This window comes from Danio aesculapii, chromosome 25 (assembly GCF_903798145.1).
Source record: "Danio aesculapii chromosome 25, fDanAes4.1, whole genome shotgun sequence".
In the NCBI taxonomy this organism is placed as follows: domain Eukaryota; kingdom Metazoa; phylum Chordata; class Actinopteri; order Cypriniformes; family Danionidae; genus Danio; species Danio aesculapii.
This window is the reverse complement of record NC_079459.1, coordinates 10233925-10261274: the sequence shown is the minus strand read 5'-3', so window position 1 is coordinate 10261274 and position 27350 is coordinate 10233925. Positions and strand designations below refer to the sequence as shown.

Genomic DNA, 27350 nt, shown 5'->3' with positions numbered 1-27350 from the left:
CAGAATTAAAAAAAAAAAAAAGCTTAATGTTGAGCGTGGAGCACTGGGGAGAGGAGTGGACGTGGCCAGCACAGCAGGGGGGAAAGCTAACAACTGTTGTCAGTTGGCTCACAAAATCGTGAGGAGACCCATGATTTTATAGTTTACAAAGTTAAAAATGCAAAAAAAAAAAAAAAAAAAAAAACAGGAGGCAATTTAATGCACTGCTACATTTGTTATTCATAATTCTACAATTTGATAACCTCAATTTGTTATATTATTAAAAAGATAATTGTGTTATAAACACTATAAATGAGTAGGACTTCTCTCCTCCTGAATCCCCGGTTCTGAATGCAGACACAGTGGATAGTAGTGCAGCAGGTCTCTTGTCCTATCTATTTCAACCATTAGCCCTGCCGGTAATACGGAGAATTTAAAAAATAGGCTACTCTGTTGACAGCAGCTTGGATAAGCAATGTGTCTTAATGGTAATGAACCCAACTGATAAAAGACAGTCCGCTATTCTCCAATTCTCGTACAACTCTCCCGACAAAAATGCTTGCTGCAAACCAACAGCTTTGCTGTATCAGCCCTGACAGCATCGCAGGGGAAAACATGCAACAAAACCTCGTGGATCAAGGAAACAAACGCATACGACCTATGCTCTGAAGGGTCTTCTCATAGAAAGAAAACTCTGCTATGAATAATGAGAAACTGACACGTCATCACTCCAGTAGCAGATTGTGCTAGCATTGTCTTAATATGTGCTCAACACACACAAATCTGTTTTTAAATTACTCCAGGGTGTCTTGAACCTTTAAGGTGGGCAACAGTGTGGGGTCTTTGTCCCATTTTGAGCTTCAATCATTCTATTAGAGACAGGCTGGAACTGCAGACAGGCCAATCAAGTACCTGTATCCTTTTCAGCCATGACTATGTAATGTGTGCAAAATGTGGTTTTGCTTTGTCTTATTGAAATATGCATGAGTGTCCCTAGAAAAGAAGGCAGCATATTGCGCTCCAAAATCTGTGTGTATTTTTCAGCATTAATATTGCCATCACAGAGGTGCAAGTTACATTTGCCAAAGGGCACTGACACAACCCGTTACTATGACAGACCATGGCTTTTGGACTTGTTGCTGGTAACAGTCTGGATGATCCCTTTCTTCTTTGGTCCGAAGCACACAATGTCAATGTCTCCCAAATAAATTCCTGAAATACTGATTCATCTGACCACAGTACACATTTCCACAGTGTGATGGTCTATCCCTGACGCCTCCGAGCCCAGAGAAGTTGGCAGCAATTCTGGACACTGTTAACATAGGGCTTCCTTTTGGTACAGTACAGTTTTAACTGGCAATTGAGGATGTATCTACGTATTGTGGTACTTGACAAAGGTTTGCCAAAGTAGTCTTGAGCCCATGTGGTGATATCGCTTATAGACCAAGGACGATTCTTGATGCAGTGCAGCTGAGTGATCAGCGATCACGGTTGTTCAGCTTCGGCTTGTGCCCTTGTCCTTTACGCGCTGAAGTGAAATTCTGTTATGCACAGTTGTAGGTGAAATATCAAATTTTCTTCCTATCTTTCTATGAGGAGCATTGTTTTTAAACATTAAAAAATAAATAAATTATGTAGTTATTGTTAGCAAATTGGTGATCCTCTGCCCATCTTTACTCCTTAAGGACTAGACCTTTCCTGAATGCTGCTTTTGTACCAAAAAATACTATTAGTTAATACATAGTTAAGTATGTATTATCTAATATAAATGGGACCCAATGATAAACGTCATCTGTAACAGAAGCTTACTATTTTTGTAAACATTATTTTTTAATTTCTGTACTGAATTTTATTTTATTGTTTTTTTTTTTTTTTAAGCAGTTTCTGGCAGTCTGGGATGTGCATCATTGTCCTGTTATGATGAATTTTGGCATACTTGATTTACAAAAACACTCAGACACTTGACGGCTGTCAGGGATTGGCCTTTTGGGAAAACAAGTCTGATGGGTCTTAAGAAACCATTGCTTCCAATATAAAACTTCTGCCACAGACTTGTATCACACAAGTCTATACAAGTGCCATAGCCTCTGCTAGTAATCATCATATCTGACCTGATGATCTGATGATGATAACTTTTATAGAAAGGTACAGTATCTAATAGGTTACAATTGAATACAATGAAAATACTGTAATTCAAACAACTTTTAGTACGATAATATTTACATAACTATTATTTACACAACTATATCTCCTGTGCTTCTGTTGCAGCATTTTCAATTCCTGTTGGATTTGAGTCTACTGTAAGAAATTTGTTTGGATATAATACGTCATAAATCACTTTTTAATTTCTTTGTTTACATAATTGAATGCTCTAGTAAAAAAAAAGCTAAATCTTGGAAAAAAAAGTAAAATAACTAAAATATTTTTGACATTTATTGTAAAAGTTATTTAAACCATTATCGTTTAGCAAACAAACTAATAAAATATATTTTTAAAAGTAGTGTTATCTCCACCATAACCATTTTTTTTCTTTTTAAAAAACAATAGTGAACTTGAGATTAAATATGATAAACGTGTAATATGGTCAAATTTGTTAATAATAATGTTATTTTGAATTTAAATTTGTATATATTCAAATATGATGTTTAATTGTTTTCAGTATTTGACAAGACAACATTTTTCTTCATCACTAAATATTTCAATAGCTGCAAAAAAAAAAAAACAAAAAAAAAAACTGCTTAAAGAGGTTGTCCAGTGTGTATTTGTAAGGCTTGGTTGTGTTTATAAAATGCAAAGCAAAGTGTGCTCATGCTTTATTTATTTAAAAAAAAAAATCATGTTTTTTTTTTGTATACAGTGCATGCAGAAAGTATTCATTTTTTTTTTACAGCCTTATTCCAAAATGGATTAAATTCTAAGCTGAGTGATCATTGAAGAAGAACCTTTGTCAGGAAGGTGATCAATAACCCGATAGTCACTCTGTCTGAGCTCCAGCGTTCTTCTGTGGAGAGAGGAGAACCTTACGGAAGGAGAACCATCTTTGGAGCAGTGAATACAGCTATGGAGAAACTGGCAGCCAGGAAATCAGACATACCAATTCCGGCCTGAGAATCTATGAATTTGCAATTGTACCACATCGTTCCAGATTCATGCAGAAATGGAACTGGAACTTACCATTCTTAGAACAGTTTGCCACAATAGTGGAAAAGCGGTGTTGTGTTCTAAAATACATAAAAAAACTATATAAAATTGAGCCCCGTTTTGTGTGGAGATTGCATGTTCTCACTGTGTTCGCGTGGGTTTCCTCCGGGTGCTCCAGTTTCCCCCAAAGTCCAAAGACATTGAATTAGCTAAATTGGCCATAGTGCATGTGTGAATGCAAGAGTGTATGGGTGTTTCCCACTGTTGGGTTGCGGCTGGAAGGGCATCTGTTGCGTTAAACATATGCTGGATAAGTTGGCAGTTCATTCCCCTGATTAATAAAGGGACTAAGGCGAAAAGAAAATGAATGAATAAATGACAATACAAAATTATTATCATTTTATAAACAATTTAGAATTTTTAGGTATTGGACTTTTACATTTTTAAATCTCTCCATGAATGTTTTGTGCTTATAAGCAACATTGTGTCAGGCATGGTATTGTACATTATGCCCATTTTGTTTAAATCTTTTGGACATGCTATGAAAGGTCAGCGGCAACTAGAGAAAGTCAAGCTTACAGTCAGTTTACAACTGAAGCTTGAAGGTTAACTCCAAAGCATTGAGGAATGATGACGTGAGTCACATGAGTGGTCTTTACTGTAGTATATTGTGAGCGTAAGTAATTCAGAAGGATTTGAGAGCTAAGATCAATGTGCTGTTTTAGAACATAAGGATCAGGCAGGTTCAGAAAATACTGTCTGTCGCCATTCACCGCTCTGATCTGCAGTGGCAGGTATGCATGCTAGGAATATTCCGGAAGACAGTGATGTAAATCAGAGACGATTGTCGTGCTTACAACTGGCACAATCTTAGGTTCAGTCTGTTACTTATGAGCTTTTTTTGATGCTTGCAATTTTAGTGCTTGCGATACCCTTTCTCTTTCTTTTAAGATTTTCTTTGGTTCCTTGTCAGGTCGAAGACATCTTTCATGCAGACTAGATGTATACGTCATCTTAAGCCTAATTCATTGAGAAGCAATGTTGATCTTGTGTTTGTGGGAATCAAATTGGAGAAACATAGTCTGCTTAATAAACTGACAAGAATGCATTTGTATCAAAATAGTGCAGTATTCCTGAAAAAAATCTGCTAAGGTATGCTATTCCTGACCTCTAGGCTTATACATATATACAATGGCTTTTTTGAGTTCCATCTATCAGTTTGTGTGTGTATGTAAAGGTGATTGATATAGGATAATCTAAGCAGTTTGTATTGTAATTGTCTGCAATACTTTAAACTATTTAAAATACTTCTTAATATTCTAAAGCATTCGAATTGTTCTAATATAAGAATTACAAATGAAAACATTTAGGAGCTGGAATAACTAACAGAAACCTAAACTGCTAACTTCCAGTTCGTATTTGTGATAGATGTTTTAATTGTTTACTTACAGATTGATTGATTGATTGATTGATTGATTGATTGATTTTCATTATTTCTTTCTGTGACTTCTAAATCGTTCTTATCTTTTATTTCTCTACAGGTGGAACGAGAGATTGCCATCTTGAAGCTAATAGAACACCCTCATGTATTAAAGCTACACGACGTCTATGAAAATAAGAAATATTTGTAAGTACTATGGCTATTTTAAGTACTTTGATGAAAGAGCTTATTGGTCTGCTAATAGTGTTTCAATATTTATAGACTTTAGAGCTTACACTGCAAAAAAAAAAAAAAAAGATATTACTTTTTTTTTAACATTTCTGTCTTGTTTCTAATCCAAATATCTGAAAAGATTTTCTAGACCCTCAAAATATATTGTTTTGTTTTCAGAAATAATATGTCAAAATTAATTGAGTTTTTTACTAAAAACAAGCAAAATAATCTGCCAATGGGGTAAGAAAAATAATCTTGTTTTTGGTTTGTATTTATTATTTCGCTTGGCTTAAGGAAAAACTTATTAGACATATTATTTTTGAAAATGAGACAAAATGTTTTACTCTTCTAGAAAATGCTTGATTTACAACCCCAAATTAGAAAAAGCCAGTCGCCAGGATGTCATAACTGAGGAGGCATTTTAATACCGTAGGAGGCACTAGCCCTGGGGCCTCATGTACAAAGACTTGCGTTGAATTCATACTAAAACATTGCGTACAGACAAAGCTGTAAATGTGTGTACACAGTAAAAAATTCAGATGTATGAAACACTGCGTACGCGGAATCCCACGCATATTCTCATTGTACATCCGAATACAACTCAGGAGAGTTGTATTCAAAAGAATTAGTTTAGAATTAGGCTGCTCACCTTCATGTCATGCACTAGTCCAGTTTTCTCCTGTGTGAGTTTTCTCCACCGCCGCGCGCACATTTATATGGGTGCACCCTGACCTGATGTGGGACCAGATCTCTGGACTATTGCTTTAATTTCACAATTTTTAATAATTAAATTGCTTTTTTATAATTTAAAATATCTAAATTTTTGTTCTGAAGGTTGGAATGATGCGAGTCTTAATAATTAATGAGAAAAATAATTTTTTGCTTTGAGTGAACTAATCCTTGGGGCACAAATTCTTTCCGAAGACCCCATACTGTTGATTTGTTTTTAGGAGGAATGGGACAAAATTACACCTGAAACACTTTATCATTTGGTGTCTTCAGTGCCTAATTGTTTTTTAAGTGTTGTGTAAAGGAATGGCAACATTACAAAGTGGCAAATGCTTTACTGTTTCAACTTTAATTAAAATGTATTGCAAGACCCAAAATTGGAATACGTGTTTATTTAGAAAAAAAATAACTTAAGAATGAAAACCTTAAAAAATTCAATAGGAATGCATCAAATAATGTTTGTTGTATTATCTGCAATGAAATACAAGTCAAGGAAAATTATGAAATTACTTTTTTATTTGCATTTTCCATACTTTCCCAACCTTTTTTGATTTGGGGTTGTAAGAAATGTTTAGATATTTGCTCTAGAAATGACAAAAACTTACGGAACAGTACGAAATTTTTTTTTTTCCTTTCCAAAGTGTAGTTTTAGGTACCTTGGAGTAGCATCTCAAAGATATATGCCATGATTATGTGAAAAGGCTCATTTTGATTAATTCTGCAGTTATTTCATGGTAACAAAACATGATTAGAACTGCAAACTCAAAATGTGAGATTATAGAGCAAAACCAAAGTTTTGTGGTCTGTTTAACTTAAAAGTTGGCAAAAATGCAAGTGTAAATGTGTTTGATCTTTAAAGGTTTTAGAAGCGAGGAATTTTGCTGGTGCTAATGATGAAACTGTGAAGCAGCCTGTTAGTCATGGCAGTTTGAGAGCTGCTAATGGGGCCACGAGTCATCCTTCATGTAAACACCATGATAATTCACTTAGCATTTTTGGCATCAACAAATCCTTATAAAAATGATTTGTTTGCTTCATCAGTCCCTTGTTTATATATTTCTTTGGTTTTTAAGCACTGCATGGTTTTAACATTTTTAATTTTGGTAATATTTTTAAAAGTGCCATAGAGTGAAAATCTGGGTATACCTAGGCATAACTGAATAATAACAGTTCAGTACATAGAAATGACATACAGTTAGGTCCATAAATATTTGGACATCGACACAATTCTAACATTTTTGGGTCTACACACCAACATAATGAATTTGAAAAAAATCTAACAAAATGTTCTTTAACTGCAGACTGTCAGCTTTAATTTGAGGGTATTTACATCCAAATCAGGTGAACAGTGTAGGAATTACAACAGTTTGCGTATGTGCCTCCCACTTGTTAAGGGTCTGAAAGTAATTAAACAATTTGCTTCTAAGCTGTTCTATGGCTAGGTGTGTGTTGATCCCTCATTATCCCAATTACAATGAGCAGATTAAAGGTACAGAGTTCTTTTCAAGTGTGATATTTGCATTTGAAATCTGTTACTGTCAACACTCAAGATGAGATTCAAAGAGCTGTCACTATCAGTCAAGAAAGCCAACATTAGGCTGAAAAACAAAACAAGCCCATCAGAGAGATAGCAAAAACACTAGATATGGCCAAAACAACTGTTTGGAGCATTCTTAAAAAGAAAGAACGCACCAGTGAGCTCAGAAACAAACAAAAGACCCAGAAGACCACGGACACAACAGTTGGCCAAATCAAGAACACTCTCCAGGATGTAGGTCTATGTGTGTATCAAATTCAACAATCAAGAGAAGACTACACCAGAGTAAATACAGAGGGTTCACTATAAAATGTAAACCATTGGAGAGCCTCAAAAACAGGAAGGTCAGATTAGAGTTCTAAAAAAGCTCTCGCAGTGCTGCAACAGCATCTTATGGACAGATGAGATCAAGATAAACTTGTACCAGAGTGATGGGAAGAGAAATTTATGGAAAAGAAAAGGAACTGCTCATGATCCTAAGCAGTGAAGCATGGAGGTAGTAAGTGACATGGCGTGGCCATGTATGGCTGTATGAAACTGGATCTCTTGTATTTATTGATGATGTGACTGCTGACAAAAGTAGCAGGATGAATTCTGAAGTTTTTCAGGCAATATTTTTTGCTCCAATTAAGCCAAATACTTCATAATTTACTGAACGGTGCTTTACAGTGCAGATGGAAAATGACCCAAAGCATACTGCTAAAGCAACTAACAAATTTTTGAAGGGAAAGAAGTGTAATGTTATGCAATGGTCAAGTCAATCACCTGACCTGAATCCGATTGAGCTAGTATGAGCTTGCTTGCACTAGACATGTGACTATCATTTCTGGAGAATCTTTTGACTTATCTAAGCCACACAATTTCTATTTAGATCTCAGAGAACATTGTGACATTGAGGACATTTTGAAAATGCATTCTATGGCGCCATTAATTTATTTTACATGTTTCCTTTCTAACATGATATCATTCAGTACCACTACTGTGTACAATTGCTACAGTTGATTATTCTGGCTACATTTGCACAGATTTTCAATAACGGAGCACAAAAAACTTAACATTTGTCTAAATTGGAAGTCTTTTAGCATTAATTTGAGCATTGTAGAGTGAAAAAAATGTCTTAAGATTCAATCCACTAATAAAAAAATAAAAATAAAAGAGTCAAGTGAAAGTTAACTTTACAGTGTATGGCTCCAGGTGACAGCATTTAACATTGTTATATATCAATCACAGACTATTGTTTGGATTGGATTTTGAAATTTGATTTCAAACCAATGAGACTTAATTAAATCCAACTGAATGTTTCATCATGAGCACTTTTTACAATTACCTTACCCTCACTTTGCACTGTGCACTCTTCAGGTCAACCAGGTTTTATCTGGCTTCACTTTCACTTTCAACCCTAGTTTCTTGTTTAAGTGAATAAATGCTTGAAAGTCTTCAACAGACTTTCAAAGGCATCTTGAGAAAAATCTTAGCTCTTTTATTGAGGTTGATATATAGACTTCTTAAACTCTAAATGGATGTTTTTAGCTTTGATGCTGTCCACTTTACATGCTGGTGTTCTACTAAATATTTATAAACCAAGATGTTTTAGTTTAAAAATACACAACATTATCTATGAATCTTGCATTCAGGGATATGCCAAATATTTTGTCCAATCATAAACACCACTGCATGCTATTAGGAGGAGAGATATTTTCAAAGCATTTAGTCAATTTACATTTACTGTAAACACTTGGCAGATGCTTATTTTCAAAGCATCTGTTTGAACAAAACATTAGACATTCTGAATCCACATGCACTTGAAGTGGGTAGCACTACTGTAAGCAGGGCTGTACGATATGGGGAAAAAGAAACCTATCATGGTTGTCTTAAACAATATTGCGATTTCGCTTTTAATCACGATATTGACACACACACACACAGAGATGTTTTACAGTGTGAATCTAAAACATATTTCCAAAGGTAAACAATTAGATTTTTATCAAAGACTTATAACATGCCTCTAAAAGAGACATATGACAATAAAAACAGCAATAAAAGTGTAATAAATTGTCATTAGAACAGGCCTATGGCAAACCAAATAAATAGACTACTGTGTGTGTATGTGTGTGTGTGTGTGTCGTCAAACACAAGTAAGGCTCCGATATCCTGTTTGACCACATATCAGAAGTAGTTGTGTGTACTTTTCTATGTGTCCATATTTTTTATTTATTTTTTTGCCATGCATATATCAAAGACCTCTTTGTGAAGCCTTGAAATAGGCCGCTCACATATCACGTCTTTTGTGTGCACAAGTTCAATATTTCCGATGGGACGCGTGGCATATTGAGAATGACAGACGCACGTATTCCATGCACATCCAGTTGAAAACATCTCTACTTTCAGAATGCTGCAAGTGAAAAGCAAGTCACATAACATAGCATTCATACCTTTTATGGAATATACACATTTCAGTACACATGTTTTTGTTTTATAAAAGAATAGTAATTTATGCAGTCATGCACATGTTTTGACAGCTAAAATGACAGTGATTTGATGCTTCGCAAAAGTTGCTGACACCTTTACCGATATCAAAATGCTTTTTGATGCAATATTTATTTAAATTCCTTATGCCGATTAAGAAACTTGAATAGGCCTAGGCTACTATAATAAAGACAATCTGATCTAAAACTTAAAACTAAATAAATTGCTAAATACTCTTGACACATAAATAAGTATAAGGCCTTCAGCCCACGACTAAGGTGAAAAGTTATTGCGCATCGTATTTAACAAACAGTTTACTGCAAATTTTATGTAATTTTGCTCAGATGGATAATTGAATATTAATCAGATGTCAGTACGCTGCTGTGCCGTCAGCCAATCGTTTCATTGCTGATCATGATTTCGTGGATTGATAGATCTGTCCTTCACAACGCACGCAGCGACCTCCGATCAGTTTATCCTGTCATTTTAATTTGATTCACGAACTTGTTTGAGGAACCAAATTAGCCAGAGATTAGTTATCAAGATTAAAACATCCAGGATCTGTCAAATCATCTTAGATCATTTAAGTGAGGTACAAAGAACGAACCCCTGTTCTCATCCTCTGTTTAGTTGCTCTGCATTATGATTGGTTCAAATAGCATACTGCGGGAAAATCGTGCATGTTCAATTTCAAATAATCGCACAGCCCTTACTGTAAGTTGGTTTGATTTGAGGCAATATAATGGATTTAAAATCCTACAAACTGATTGAGTCGCATTAACCAATGCAAAGCAGTGCTTTAAAAAATAAAAACATTTGATTATCATATGGCAAATCAAAATTGAATCAAATCTCATTGTGAATCTTTGAATGGAATAAAAATGCATGAATTGCACATTAAATTGATTATTTAGCCAAATATTAGCCTCACCCCTATTGTTATTGTTAAAAAGCTATTATAGGTAAATCTAATGAGATTTTTACATTTGGGAATTTGACTGTTCCACTTTATACCACAAGAAAAAGAGCAATACAAGTTGTAGTATGTAAAGTACAGTGCTCAGCATATATGAGTACACCCCTCACATATCTGTCTTTTAAATTCATATTTTTAACAGGAAGCTATACATTATTATATTTGTGCATATACATTAGATTAGTCATTCTTGAGCTTATCTAACAAAATAACTTACGATAACGGTCCAAAAACTATTACACCTAAATTTATGTGTCATAGAAAAATATTAAATACAAATTCAAAAAAGAGGAAAAAATCAAGAGAAACAAAACATTAAAAATTTTTTGAAGGTTGTAATTTTTTTTGCAATACTTGCTTGAATTAAATTTTTCTTTCAATTTCTTAATATGTTTGGTGACTAAAATATTATTTTAATAGATATATCTGTTTATCTGATCTGTTTTGTTTAAATACACCAAAATAAATTGCCTGTGTTCATTGAGAAATGCTTGAAAATATTCATTTTTAAAATGGGGCGTACTCAATTATGCTGAGCACTGTCTTTTGCTTTGAATTCTGATATAAGCAACCTTTGACTATTCTATTTATCACAAACTTCTTAACATCCCTAATTTTCTATTTCTGTAAGAAGTTTGTTTTAATGTTGGTCTGTAATGTAATTTATTTTCTCTCATGTTTATTTGCAGGTATTTGGTTTTAGAGCATGTGTCAGGCGGAGAGCTATTTGACTATCTGGTAAAGAAGGGCCGGTTAACACCCAAAGAAGCTCGAAAGTTCTTCAGACAGATCATCTCAGCCTTGGACTTCTGCCACAGTCACTCAATATGGTGAGTGTGACCAGTCATTTCAGAACATGTTTTTAGGGAAAGCACAAATTAAAATGCAAAACTTCAGCAGTGCAAGCCAGTCCAGCCTTTAGTCTTTCACCACCTTTTCAATTTTAATAGATTATAGGTGACCAGCAAGCTGGCGCAAACTCTTCCAGTTTATGCTCGTTAAATTCTTATTCTTACCCTGGGGCTTTCTATTAGAACCATCAAGATATCAGGCTCAAAAGCTTTTTTTCTCTCAAAAGTTGTCTGAGGAAAAAAGGCACGTCGCCTCTCATAGTTTTTCTTGATTTATGATCAGAGTCTGTTTTTGGAGGGTTTGGATGGTCTGAGAGAGTATCCGCCACAGTGAATCTAAATGTGCTGCCTTTTTTTAAAGGTTTGGATTGTCTGAGAGCAGAATCACCTTCATAAATCTAAATGATTAAGTCATTTTGCACTTTTAAGTGGTCATGAAGTCTACATACAGGCTTTTAATTGTAAGCTCAGAAGTATGACCAAGTCAGTTGAAGACAAAACTTATTGACTATAATCTTTTGCTCAAAAGAAGAAAATTAATTCACTCCTTTAGAGTTCATGAGTGGCTTTTGCACTTATAAAACCAAAAGCTCTTTATCCAATTGATTACATTTTGTCATCATAAAAATATTCTGAGCACAAACACATTTGTAGACATATTTCATTTGTCAAAACATGTGAGGCTGTTATTTCTATAAGCTGGTAATGTAGTTTGTTTTTGATAATTGGCCCTGTTTGGTTCACTGAAGCATAAAGAGGTGTTATGAAAACTGAAAAAGGTGAGGGCTTAACCAATGATGTATAATAATCATGTTCTTTTCCAAACATCATTAGCAAATGTTGACTTTTGAATTTGTCATCAGTTATAATTGGAAATATCTTGTTGCGCTGATCAAACCTTTGTACAAATAGTGTAAAATTATAATTCACCCTTATACATGAACGTATCTTGTTGACATGCCATTCATAGTAGTTCCTGTTTACAATAAACTATGACATGATGTGGGTTAAAATCATTTGGTCAAATCCATGTGAAATGCATTGCCCTCCGAAGGGCACTTGGGAATGAAAACTATCATGGCCGCCACATTGAAGATTAATTTTGAACCAAAGTGTTCAAAACTGGCTACTACAAAGGGCCCTTCGCAATGGATACAACTTATGGACACTTTGTGCCCCATGATCTTTTCTCCATGGAAGTTGATTGGTGTTGCGCACTGTGTGTCATTCAGAAGGGCTTATCATTCGTATGCCCCAATCCCTTTGATGGTGTCACACTGGAAGGTAAACTCTTTCAAGGAATTAGTGTAAAGTGATGAGCACATCCAAGACTTTTTAGACTTTTTCAGTTAGTCACTAGGAATTATTACATACAAACAAACAGATCTGGAAATTCTATAGACCAAATTTTCATGAAAATGGCCCATGAAAATTGGCAAGTGGGATCTGCATGTGAAGTCACTCATTCACATTTATATAAATAAGTGGTATCGCAACTGAAAGTACTTGAATTTACAACATATGGACATATGGATATGAAGGGCCTGGAAAGTAATTAAAAGCAAACATAGGTTCTTGAGTGCTTGAATTAAATTTGAAATGAAATTTGTTTATGGTGTTATTTCAACAATTGTACTGTGCTGTCATAAAAAAACAGAACAAAAAATGATAAATTCTTAACTGAAAAATACAAGGTCTTCAAGTGTCTAATTAAAAAATTCAAAAGTCTTGTACAAGAAGCAAATTATGCACATTTTTATCAATATTTCAGAAATCACATTTAAATATTACCAGTATTGAATTCAACAAATTGTATTAAAGTTCTTTGAACATGAATTTTTGAATGACGAAACATCATTATTACTCTGATATTTTAATGTCAATAATACGTGTAAGTGAAGTGTTAAGTAAAGTAAAGACTTTCATGGCACTACATGTGCTGCAGGTGTGAATTACAAAGGTGCCTGATTTGAAATTATGGCGCTTTAAAAAGACCTTGAAAGTCCTAGAATCTGCTGTTCATGAAAGAGTGGGAACCCTTTCTAAGCTAAGGCTAAACTGTAAAACATAATATAACAAAAAGTCATGACAACAAATGTTTTTTTATGTTTCTTTAACTTATTTTAAAGTTTTAAAAAGTTTAACTTAATATGTTTAGTCATTTTAATTGATGTAAGTTGAGATGACTAGAGATGTTAAAAACTTAGGCAGCAATATTTTTTATTTACTGTGGCTGAGCGCAAATGGGCTGACCCTAGCAGGTCGACACATGTCAAGTTGTTGTTGTTGTTGTTTTGCCAACAGTCACATTTACTAATTGGGTAACCATTTCTGCACTGCTTGTTGAGATATTTTATTATTGAAACATAGTGTTCCAGGACACTCTTGTACCACAATTACATTTTCCAAGGGGTATGGTACCATTTGTGTGCGCTTATTTAATACATGATAAATGATAATGTCAACAATTATTTCATACATGATAAATAATAATCTCAACAATTGCAAATATTTACTTTGAGCTGGACCTTTGAAGCATTAAGAGAAGGAAAAAAATGGATAACACCTGAATAAACCCAAGGAATAAGATTGTTATCAAGCTAATCTGTTTAGAGATAAAACAATGTAAAAAAATGCAAGGTTACATACAGTTCATTCATGTTTTCCCAACACAAATCCATTAAGTTAATGTAACTAATTTAAGTAGATTGAACATAAAACAATTAAGTTTCCCCCCAAAATCTCAAGAATTGGGTTGTTTCAGCCCATTTTAAATAAGTAGATTGAGCAAGTAGCAAAAGTCATTTTTTTGGGTAAAGGAAGGTATTATCAGTTTGTCAGTATTTGTCTTTACACCACATGTAAAGGAATATAAATTCCATCAAAAAGAAAGAAAGGAAAAAAACTGTTTACCACTGAGGGTATACAACATGCAACCTCAGTACAAATTCATATGATTACTGTCATGCACAATATGTATGTAGGAGTCATGTATGATAAACACAGCCACAATCTGACTCTCTTTGTGCACCTTTAGTGTGTCTGCTAAACCCAACAGACTCAGTGTCTTGCTGTTTCTCGTGTCTGCATCATTTCTTAGAGCTGAAGGCCTCACACAGAGCAGCAGTAGGGGCAGTATGCTATACCAGGGATGAGAAATGTCCCTGTCATGCTGTCACACTTCCCTGGCTGTTTGCTTGCTTCATACAGCATGTGACTGAGAGGAACCCGTCCTCGCTCATCTCAAGCTGGGACAGTCAGCAGGGGATGATAGGAGAATTACCTAGCCAGTATTTTCCTTTTCCATTTCTGTCCTTTTCCATTTTTGTAACGTGTTACATGACATATTTTGTAAGTTTACATAGTTTACAAGCTGTTTTACTTGTGTCTTCCTGGGGCTGAATACTCATCACACTGTACTGTAAAAAAAACAGACGTTTGCTGTTTGTTCAAACGAGCTGAAACAACACAATTCTTGATGATTTTTTGGAGACAACTGAATTGTTTTATGTTCAGTCCACCTAAATTTGTAAAAACTAATAGGTTAACCTATTTCCTTCATATTGTCCCAACACAAATCGATTGTGTGTAGCCCAGCATTTTTTACAGTGTGCTTTTCAATGTTCCTTTATGTTTTTGTTTATCTATAACTATAGTAAATCACTTTCTGGTAACCTTATATCATTCACAAATCCTGCTGAGACTGCATTTTAAGTCTTTGGTGTGTCTGTTCCAAAATGGGCAGCATAATTATTCCTAAGTATGTGAAATAATTATGCTAATTAAGCATATTCTGCATGTTTATGATAACCTTCATCTCCATTTTTCACCTCTTTGGGTTAACTGATACAGCTGTAATACATGCTTGCTTTTTACAAAATTATATCAAAACCACAAAAACACACCTATACTGCACATGCAGTTCACTGTAGTTTCCAGCTAAAACGATTATAAGAGGCAAATTGTCATTACATGGCAGATTAATGTTTATATAAAGAGATGTATGGTTTCTATGCTATGCTATGACCTCACAATATTAATTTGTGGCTGGCTTATGATGAAGTCTGAAAAAAAACAACAACAACATTGGGATCAATGAAGTCAAGTGTTATTTGGTGACTGCAAATGCAATTACATTCCAAATCAATTGCTCTAAATTTGAATTTTTTTAAACAGAGTAGATGTTTGCACCTTTCCTTTAAAATGTATGACAACTGCATTAATGTTTTAAAGGGCATCTATTTTACCCCTTTTACAAGATGTAAGATAAGTCTTTGGTGTCTCCAGAATGTGTCTGTAAAGTTTCAGCTTAAAATACCCACCAGCCTCCAGAATATGCCATATTTGGTGCGCGTAGCTAGTGCTTAATTTCTAAATGGATAGTTTCCGAAACAAAACCAGGAAATAAAAAGTTGGGTGAAAAAAAAAAACATGTAGCTACAAACATAAACCGTATGAAACATCAATATCCAGTTTACTAACACCACTGATATTCAGTTCTCTATTATGTGCCAAGCGAAAGTCCAATCTTCAAGAAGAGCCCACAGTTACCTCTTTCCTCATGTTTTCTGGCTGACTTGAGATCGCTTTGCTTCTGTCTCCCGCTTTCCTGATCCTTCTCGAGATCTCTTTTAATCAGGCTCATTATCAAGCCTCGTTCACACTACAAGTAACTTGCAGCGACAAAGCAACAAGCGACCGTTCGTTTCAGCGGAGAGTGAGCGACTTCTGGTGACAACCATCTACGCGAGCGACAGCGACTGTTGGCGACCAGCTAGACGTGTCAAGTGACACAATAAAGTTGACAATCCTTCAAATTTATGCAAATGAAGAGCGGCTTTCTTGAGCGACAGCTAAAAGGTGCACCAGTAGAGCTCATGTGATCCTGTATGTACCTTGTATTCGTGCTGATGTACGTACACACCCCTGCGTTTGAAGCAGGTCACCACCCAGAGCGACAGGCAGCTTCAAAGTCGCTGCTAGTCTGAATGAGGCATCAGATTTACTCGTAGTTTTAAAAAATAATACAGTTAAAGTCAGAATTATTAAACCCCCTGAATTATTAGCCCCTCTCTTTATTTTTTCACCAATCTTTCAGAGAAGATTTCATATTTCTAAACATAATGGTTTTAATAACTTATCTCTAATAATGGATTTATTTTATCTTTGCCATGATGACAGTAAATGCTATTTGACTAAATATTTTTCAAGGCACTTCTATACAGCTTGTAGTGACATCTAAAGGCTTAACTAGGTTAATTAGGTTAACTAAGCAGGTTCGGGTAATTAGGCAAGTTATTCTATAATAATGGTTTGTTCTGGAGAGTATCGAAAAAAAATTGCCTTGAAGGGGAATTAATAAACTGCTTAATTATTAAACTGCTTTTAATCTAGCCGAAATAAAACAAATAAGACTTTCTCCAGAAGACAAAGTTGGATCAGTTAAATTAAACATTTTAATTCAATATCCGGCTCAAATTAAGTATTTAATGTAGCTACTTTTGTAGCCTGTGGCTTTAATTGTAAATGAGATGCTTCTGCCCACCCACCGTTCCCACATGCGTGTCTGCTTTTCCTGCATTACATCAAATAAACAGCAGTCGGTGATAGAGACAGACATGGATGAAGTTGAAATACAGCTCATAAGTCAAAAATACCAAGTAGATTTATTTCATGTATTTGTGGTGGAGTTTATTCAAGCCTTTCTGAAATGATGAGTCACACACAAATGCCATTTGCAGTACACACACACACGCACACACGCGCACACACACACACACACACACACACACACACACACACACACACACATAAATTAGCATTTACTGACACTATGCAGCCGCGCTAATTATAGCGGTTAAGAACTGCATAGTGATTTTACTGACTTTATTACAAACATGCTCTTTTTTAAAAATGTTTTAAATTTATAAAAATCACACAGAGTTTGAACAGATATTTTAATCCCAGTTTTTTTTTTTTTGCAAAACAATGTTCTGTGTATACACGTTATTATACAAACATGGTGCCTGTCAATCAATTAGGTGGGTGTGGAAATCTACACTCCTACATCACGTTGTGGTGGGCCTTGAAATCCCTGAGATTTGGGTTCTATTTTAACATCAAGAAATAATTAAAAAAAAGAGACTTGTCTGGTTTATTTCACTCCAATATGGCAGTGGATACACTATACCTACCCACAGTTTTGTCCAAACAGCTTACAAACGTTTATTTTCATCATAGATGCCATTCATAGTGTTAGTTTACCCAAAAATGAAAATGATCAGAAGACAACTTAGCAAATCATTTAAGGATTGCTTCTTTTTGAGTGAACTAACCCTTTAAGGCTTATTTTTTAATAAGATGGACAGATTGATCTGCCTTTTGAAGCATGAATGGTGTACTTTAGATGTACTTTAGATGACTTTAGAAGGCCAACTGTCCACCCACAGGATTTTCTTCTTGAGCCACTAGACATAAATATTCCTACAAATATACTTACTATATACCTACTAAGAGTCTGTGTATGACAACACCTGTCAGACAGAGCATACCTTTATAGCCCTAGCTGTCCAGCTGGGAGTAATAACTCATCCAACCCCATTTTTACTGATACTCCCAAGATTGACTCACTTGACAAGCACCTGCTTCCGAAATAATGGCCATATATAAAGAATCGTATGGTAGCACCCCCACTACCCCTTAGCGGTAATAAGAGTCACAGGGAGATCATTTAGGAAATCTGATATCAGCACAAATGCACTTTCTCCGCTTATATTGTTTGACTTTCTGAGTGCACGACTGTGTTATAAGGTTTTTATGTGCCACTGGAGAAAGTTTAGAATTAGATTTCAGCCCTTGTAATAGTTTCTGTACCACTGTGCTGGATCTTACTGTTATCTCAGTTGTTTTGAGGGACCTTGATGTCTTGTTTATTAGTAGTGGGAATCGTCATGTTTGGCTTTTGGCTTTTGGTTAGTCTTGCTGTCAAGACTAATCAAAGGCTTTCTGTTTATTGCCAATCATATCTTTCTTACCAAAAGGGCCAATGTAAATTCCGAAGGTCACAGAAGTTCTACTAAAGATCAGACCTTTTGGCTGACGTGTGTATTCCAGGCATCTGCAGTGTAGTGGTATCTATTTTCAATAGAAAGTAGCTAATCTCTGTGTAAAAAGTTGTTATAATATAGATAGATAACGTCATGTGTAAATCAATGCATCCAACTGTATGTGCCTGTGATTTAGTGGTTAATCTTTAGTCATACAAAAATGTAAGATTTTTAAAAGGAGGCATGGTCTTTAAAACGAATGCTTCGAGGCGGTATGATGCCGCAGATGGCTTCTGCTCCTTTTTTCTGCGTCAGTCAGTCAGTCAGTCGACCGCAAGTTGGCCTGGTTAGCTGAGGTGTATATCGTGCCCTCTGGTGGATTTACACGGGAAGAGGATGTGTGAGAGAAATTTGAAATCATCAAAAAACCTACACAGAGGCATCTGGTGGATTTTTCAAAATCAAAAACTGCGAGAAGATGTACCTCTAGTTATGTATTTCTCTGTCCCCAGAAATGTAGACCTGAATATGTATCTGCACTGAGCCTGGGTTGACTAAACCCCACCTCTAAACACAACCATCTAAATCAAATAATACATTGACACGTTAACCACCAATTTAGAAAATTATGAATTAGCGTGAAATAGTGTTGGACACGTCAGAGTCCAAAAAAGTTTGTCGCTAGTCACTTTTTTTGCAAATGTGTTACTAGCAAAGTCTCAAAAGTCGCTAAATATTGTGACAAAGTCCCCAAGTTGGCAACACTGCTGCAGTGTGGTTACACATTGGTGTAGCTTTATACTGCTGATTGGTCAGTTTGAATGTCTTAGGGTGCTTTCACACTTGTTTTGTTCTGAAACAGAGATTAAAATTGTTAGTGTTGCACTTTGTACTTCGCTTTCACACAGCAAAGTTTCTACATGGCACAAAATAGCTAAAACAAGTCACGTGCGAGTAAACTCTCCTCACATTGGTCAGAGTTTCAGAGTTTATTTTTCAGAGTACTTAGCTGTCATGCGTCCTTATTTTAATTTATGATGATGAGCATTAAGACATTATAAGCGAAAAGCTGCGCTCTAATTTTGAATGGTGGTAGGACTCTAAAACAGAGGTAAGACTCTCTCATACATAGCCCTTGGCTAGAATTATGCATTATAGCCTTTACATTATAGAGGGAAATAACTCATAAACTAAGATTGCAGTTCAGTCAGTTTGCTTTCACTTTCGTATTTGACATGAAACGCACATTTACCAGTAGGAATGACATCCCGCCCTACTCATAATTCTCTCTTCATATAGCCAAATATGCCTATTACATATCCATAATACACTGTGATATAGCCGGGCTCGGATCATTTTGTTTTCTCACTTCAATCGATCCACTCCAATGTTCGTTTCAATCGAGCCGAGACCACCTCATTCAGGCGATCTTGAACTGATTGTTTTGGCTCGGATCCGAGCGAGATTGCTGCATTCACATATGCGCCAGGTTCCGAAACCAAAGTCTAGGTGTGAAAGCACCCTCAGATTTGGGTTTTGGTCACATGGTCAAGGAAAAGACAAAAGAAGGTTGTAACGGTTGCTCTTCCTCTTTTTTTATTTATTTATTATTTTTTTTTCAGGCTTTTTTTTAGGCCCAGCTTTCTCTATCTCACCCTCTCTCAACCCCCCCACCCCCTGGTTAATAAAGACGAAAAGAAAATGAATGAATTAATGAATGAATGTTTCAGATTGCAATATAATACAGTGGCACAATAGCAGCACTCTCCCACATATTAAGCTATTCTCACTGCAGTTATTTCTATCTTTGGGATAATATTGCAGAAGGTTGTTTTTGACTAGAAATATTCATTTGTTTACACCATAATTCTGTTTGAACAATACTCATGGCTTACACTAATCAAACACATTCATTATTAATGTAAACAGTAAAGTGTAATAATAATAATAATAAAAAAAAAATAAAAATGAATTGATTGGATCATGAAAGTAAGCACTGGGAAGTGTATGTTTTATGTGTTAGTTATGTGCAGATTGTTTAACATTCAGCATTTTGACATAAGGCTGGTTGGAAATTTTATCCTACTTGACTTGGTGCGGATTCCACATCTCTGTGATGTATACCATTAAAGAGTGGAAAGTCTCTGGTTTTATATATGTCACTCTGTTTTAACTCCCACCCCGACTGCGAAGGAAAATATCACCAGGAAAGTAAATTAACTAACATTAAATAACCAGCATGAAGTAAAGTTAAAGTGCTACTAAACATGTAAACATACATGTTTTGTAATTAAACTCTTTCATAATTGGACCACTGTGAACAGCATGCAGTAAAGATTGCTAATGTACTGTTGCGTGTGCTGCCTGCTGCTCTTTACATCACAATAATGTAAAGCTTGTTTGAGTGCTAATTGGGCCGATGGATCTATGTGAAATATGGTGAAAAAAAGAACACAGGACTGACAAACTAAATAAATAAATGTACAACAGAAGAGTTCTCGTTTATTTTTTCTTGGTTTTTATTTGTTTATTCAGTAATTTTACATTTATTTGTACATTTAATTAAATATATATGGTGTGTTAATAAAAAAATATATATTTTATACTGTTTGCCTATTCAGTTCATTGATTCATCCATTTTTAAAAATTGGAATTAATTATGCATTATTTTTACACTGTTAATTTAAAATGTATGTTTGTTTATTTGTTTGTTTGTGCACCCATTCATACTTGTAAATAACACGTCATCATTTTGTGTCCATTCACTTTATAATTTAATTTCCATCCATAATCCATCAAGTTTTTTTTTTTTTTTTTTTTACCTTTTTATTAAATGGCAGTTTAGAGATGACAGAAATGGGGTAAGATATTATGGGTTCAGATGGTTAGTGTTATTTAGACAAGTGGTACATGTTCCTGGATTAACATCTATGTTGATCCTGGAACAACATTCCAATCAGCCAATCAGAATTAAGGGATACAGTTACAGTTTAAACTAAGTTTAGGCTTATGGCTAGGGTTCTGTACTTCTAAATGATTGTTATCAAACTGTTTTCTGAATTTGGGAATAATTTACAATTATGGTTTGGTTTAGGGGTAGGGAATAGGTATGGATTACATTTTCAAATAAAAATGACTTTCCAGGTTCAACATAGATGTTCCAGGATCCAGAATAGCATTCTACTTGGCAAAACCACACCCACCGGGTTTGGATTTGCCATATGAGCTTTTGTTGCCAGTTTATAGGCACAAAAAGTATACTTTCCATGTCTCTGGACATTTGTTCAGCTGTGAGAATAAATAAAGCAAGCCTTATTCATTCAGATAATAACCATATACTGTTTATGAAGTTTTTATAGGAAGGGGCACTTAGGCCAGAACTGCCGTTTTGACGGTACCCATGAAAAATATATTAAGCAACATTTAAATTCAGATCTGTATCATCAAACATAACACAACACCATGTGCACTAAATTTTAGAACTATCACAGGGCATATAAAGATCTTACATTTGGCTCGGGAAATATCCAGTGCCTTCAGTGGCCAATAAAAACCTGATGCTATCAAAAACATCAGGGAATGTTTTATTACCAAAACTAAACTAACATGCAGTTTGTTTTCCCCATTTTTCCATTAACCTGCAGAGAAGAGGGGTTCAAATTAACCTTGTTGCTATTTAATTAGGAAAATTTATAGTCAACCACTAATCAACAAACTGTTCAGGAGAGAATACGAGATCTAGGTCATATTAATGTGTCAGAAAGTGACTTAAAGAGTCATTATGGATGTGGCTGTTGTGACACCTAATAAACCCTATCTCTGCAGACTGTCTCATGAACATTGTTGTGGTATGAATCTTTTTATACTCTCTTTTATTAGCTCATGTGAGATTTGAGTTTATAACTGTTTTATTTTTATGTCCACTTTTTGTCACTGTCGTGTAAAATTTTCAAAGTACATTTTTTTAGCAGACAACTTTCCTATCTTAATCAGATGAACAATTATGTTATTATTATTTTATATATTATATAAGTGAATTATAGACACACTTGTACAGGCATGACCAAATATTAAAAAATACAGAGAAACACTTTATATAGCCATCCATCCATCCAACCATCCAACATACAAACATCCAACCAACCAACCAACCATCTATTCAACTAACCAACCATCCAACATTCCAACCTTCTATTCAACCAACCAACTATCTTTTCAACCAACCAACCATCCAACATTCCAACCTTCTATTCAACCAACCAATCAACCAACCAACCATCCAACATTCCAACCATATATTCAACCAACCAACCATCTATTCTACCAACCAACATTCCAACCAACCAACCATCCAACTTTTCAACCAACCAACCAACCTACAACCATCCGACATCCAACCAACCAACAAATCATACAACATTCCAATTATCCACCCTTCGACATCCAATTATCCAACCATCCAACCAACCAACCAACCAACCAATAAATTATACAACATTCCAACCATCCACCATCCGACATCCAACCATCCAACCAACCAACCAACCATACGATATTCAAACTATGCAACATTCCAAGCAAGCAAGCAAGCAACCAACCAACCAATCAACCACCATCCAACATCCAACCAACAAATCATACAACATTCCAACCATCCGACATCCAACCATCAAACCAACCAGTCAGCCAACCAACCAACCAAATTACTGAACTGACACACTGGAACAATGACACATTTTTATTATTAATATTTAAGCTGGGCAAATCTGCCGGCATAAACTGGGGGCATGGCCACAGATCTATGAATGCAGTTTATAAACATGTGGGAATGAATCTGATCAGAAAAACGATGACGACAACAACAATGACAGAAGAACAGTTTCAGCAAAAGCTGGAATAGAACCTGGGTCAATTGCGTCAATAAATGCCCTATTCTACATCTTACTTTCCATACACTACTACTGCTGTGGTAAATAAGTGGTCAATTTTGTCACTTTGCCTGTTTAAATCAAACACAGGTGGGTGGAGTCAGTGCAGTGTTTTTCATTGCAGTGTGTGTGCACGCATATTTAAAGGTTATTTTCTCATAGGAATGTAATTCAAGTTCTTTGACACAGTCATCTTCCTTCACACTGTGAAAACCTGGGCCGAAAATTAATTGAAAAGAGGGTTTTTGTGTTCATTTTGAAGGTTGGAAGCAGCTCCTGTGTCCACCGGTGGTCTGAGGAGTGCTTGGACATTGACACAGCAGGCATCTGTCATCACCTTCTACAGGGGCTCGTAGACTAGTTAATAGTGAAAAAAAAGAGATAACTGAAAAGGATCAAATAGACACAAACATATTTGAGTTGCTGAAATGTAATTTAATGCATAACGAAGCTCACTCCATCATGACACAGTTTCTCATATCTCATATGAATGTTTCATTTACTTCCTCTTTGTGCTTTTATACAGTCATAGAGACCTGAAGCCAGAGAACCTGTTGCTGGATGAGAAAAATAACATTAGGATAGCAGACTTCGGCATGGCGTCCCTACAGGTGGGGGACAGTCTGCTGGAAACTAGCTGTGGGTAAGTGAAATATTAATGATAATCACTGTATTACATTTATGTCATTAAATTATATTAAATTTAATGTGATGCATACTAGTTAGTCATACAAGATGCAGTACACATCTAAAATCCATATTCAGATGTTATTGTATATAGCATACAGTGCTTCCCACACATAGACTTTACTTTACTTTTGGGCGGGCTGCCCAGGTATATAAACGGCCGCCCATGTATATTTGGTGGTGACACATGAATAATGTATCCGTCCAAGAAAGCCAAACATTTGTAATCGATAAACCAGTGGTAAATCTTCTCTCGCTCTGCACGTTTCCTACTGCTGGTTCTGTGTGTACGCGATCTCTCACTCACACATACAATCTCAAGTGCTCTGCTCAAGCTCAATCTCAAGTGCACTGTTGCCAACTATTTTCGATGAAAAGATGCTAAGCTCTGCCCAAAAAGTTGCTAAATTATGTCATACGTCAATTTGCATATTACTGACGTCATCATGCTCTACCATGTCTGTTTGTTTAACAGCCTATGGTTAATAAAGGGGTATTTATATTTGCACTACACTTTATGTAAGCATGTCAATTTAACTAAATTCATTACTGTTTGAATACAGTATGTCAGTATAGATGTGTAGTTAATTTGCAGTAATCTGTCAGATGTAATGAACTCAGTCAAGTTCCGAAACTGTCACTAAAACATCTGTGATTGTGAACAAGAAAAGAATATACGGTCAAATTAAATAGTTAAAATAAGAAGCAGATCGGTTTGACTGGACAATGGAAATACCACACACTCCCTGTGCTAAAAAAAAGGCTGCAGGTGGGAGAGACTGCTGTAAGAGGACTGACTTGGCCGCCTGTCAGTGCTCTAAGGCGGAGGAGGGGCCGACGGCATCACCCGCAGCTCGTTGAGAAGAGTAGGGACTGCATAGTATGGACAAATGACAATCTATAAAAATCTCCAGTAACTCACAAAAGGATTTGTCACTAGTCGCTTTTTTTGAAAATATTTCACTAGGGGGGTCTGGAAAGTCACTAAATATAGTGACAAAGTCGCTAAGTTGACAACACTGGCTCTACAGATCCACAGAGACGCGCCTTTTCCGCCAAAATGCATCTGACTGTAGTTTCTGAATCTCCTAAATTTCTGGGATTTGGGTTTTACTTTTGCTTTCTAAAGTTGCCATTATTTGTACGGGTTTTTGCATTACCTTTTCGTAGCTGACTGCAAAATCATTTAATAAACAACTAAGATAAACTTTACTATATACTCGGAGAGAACACAATCAAACCTACAGTATATAATGTAGTATATAATGGCTGCAAAATATTTGTTAGAAATCGCTAATCAACTATTTGTCTTATATAAATAATCTACACTTTTTATTCTAGTAATTATTAAAATTTTTTGCAATATTGTCTATTTTTCTGATATTTATTTCCCATTTGCTGTATATTTTATTCATTTAATGATGTTAATAAATTACATTATACATATCTAAAATGCTTTGGCTATACTGTAAATGTCAAGCCAATAAAGCAACTTATTAGAGAGAGTTATTACCTGTCAGTGGCTACTAAGTAGCATAAAAGTAAGAGAACAGCCTTTTTAATAACTTTAGCCCATTGAAAAGAAAAGGTGTATAACAGTGTCTTGATAAATAAAAATATAGTTAAAAATCACATTATTTTTTTGTGTTTGTCGCATGTAGTTGACCATTTACTGTATGTGCTATGGGTAAAAGGTGTGTTTCAATCTGGCTACCACTGCAAGTATATTTCAAACCTGTGGGAAGCACTGGCATATACAGTGCTTAACATAAATGAGTACGTCCCTTATAGATCTCTCTTTTAAATTAATATTTTACATATATATTTGTGCATATACATTAGATTAGTCAGTACCAAAGCCAAAACTGGAACTAACTAAAAACCTAAAATCACAGTCAAACATCGTAGTACAGCTACAATAATATTCATTCATTCATTCATTCATTCATTCATTCATTTTCTTTCCAGCTTAGTCCCTTTATTAATCAGGGGTCCCCACAGCGGAATGAACCGCCAACTTATCCAGAATGTGTTTTGCGCAGTGATTGCCCTTCCAGCCACAACTCAGCACTGGGAAACACCCATACACTCTTGCATTCACAACCACACATACACTATGTGTGCCAACTGACCCAACTGGGGCTTGAACCAGTGACCTTCTTGCTGTGAGGCAACAGCAGTACTCACTGCACCACAATGTCCCCCCTACATTAATATGTTAGGGAGAAATATTAAATACAATTTTAATAAACAGAAAAAAAAATCAGTTTTAACTGTATTTTGCTCAAATAAATGCAGTAGAAAACTCTTCAAAAAACTCTTAGGAATCTAAATATAGTATGTATTTTATTTATAATATTTTTTTTCTATAAAATATACCGTAATATTATACAAGTAATAATTTTTAAAAGTCATGAAATACAGGTCAAATAGAAACATTTAGAAATTGTATTTTTGTTCCTTTTTTTTACTGTATTTTGATCAAAATGTATGTAGCAGAAGAGACTTATTTAAAAAAACCAACACAGGCTCATTGGGATATGTGCCCAGGGCTACATATTTGGGAACTACGAAATATGTGTCCCAGGGTATACAATGGCCGCATTTTCTGTGTAAAAAACACTATGGGGTAGTACCACTCACCACTTACTCCTGTATTGACAGCTTTTCTGGTGGGCCTGGTTAGTAGTTCACTAGGGAGGCAAAGCAGAGCAGGCTAGAAATTGAGTTCGGCAAAGGAAGGTTAAAAACAACAGGTAAAACGAAAAAAAAAAAAAAAGAGTGTTAAACCATATTAAAATTCACGCGCATGTGATGGCTTTTCTGTTTGCTTTTCAAAACACTTATCGATTGTGTTTAGGGAAGGTGGTGGGTGGGTTAGTTGCTGATATATGTCATGACAAGCCAACCAGCTCAAGAGGACGTTGGGATTGGCAGAAATGTACACAGCTAATTCTGGTGGATATACAATGCATCAAATGTCATTCCCTCGCTGAACCTCGCTGCGTGCACATTCTGAATGTTTTCAAACATGGTAATTCGTCTATATGTTAGATCATTTTAATATGATGATTAAGCACTGAAGCAACATGTTTTTAGTATGCATTTCAGGATGCATTTTTTTTGTCAGGATTCTTTGATGAATATAATGTTACTGGAAAGTTACTGCTTAATTAACTGTAATAAAATGCATTTAAATGTATAAATACATTAAATATATTAAGTATACCTAATGCAATTAATCATATGCAAAATCTTAAAGAGCCCATATTATGGGTTTTTGAAAATGCCCTTCCATGTAGTGTGTAACACAGCTCTAAGTGAAGTGAAATATCCAGCTAAGGCTTAAATCTGTA

The 27350-nt window shown here is 35.3% G+C and overlaps 1 protein-coding gene across 1 annotated transcript in view; it reads left to right on the top strand.

The window, feature by feature from the left end:
- brsk2a (BR serine/threonine kinase 2a) overlaps positions 1-27350 on the top strand; it is a 328235-nt gene that overhangs the window by 221762 nt on the left and 79123 nt on the right. Inside the window, exons 3-5 of the mRNA XM_056451941.1 lie at positions 4662-4747; positions 11172-11312; positions 23834-23950. Coding sequence (XP_056307916.1) covers positions 4662-4747; positions 11172-11312; positions 23834-23950 — 344 coding nt within the window. The remainder of the gene's footprint in view (positions 1-4661; positions 4748-11171; positions 11313-23833; positions 23951-27350) is intronic.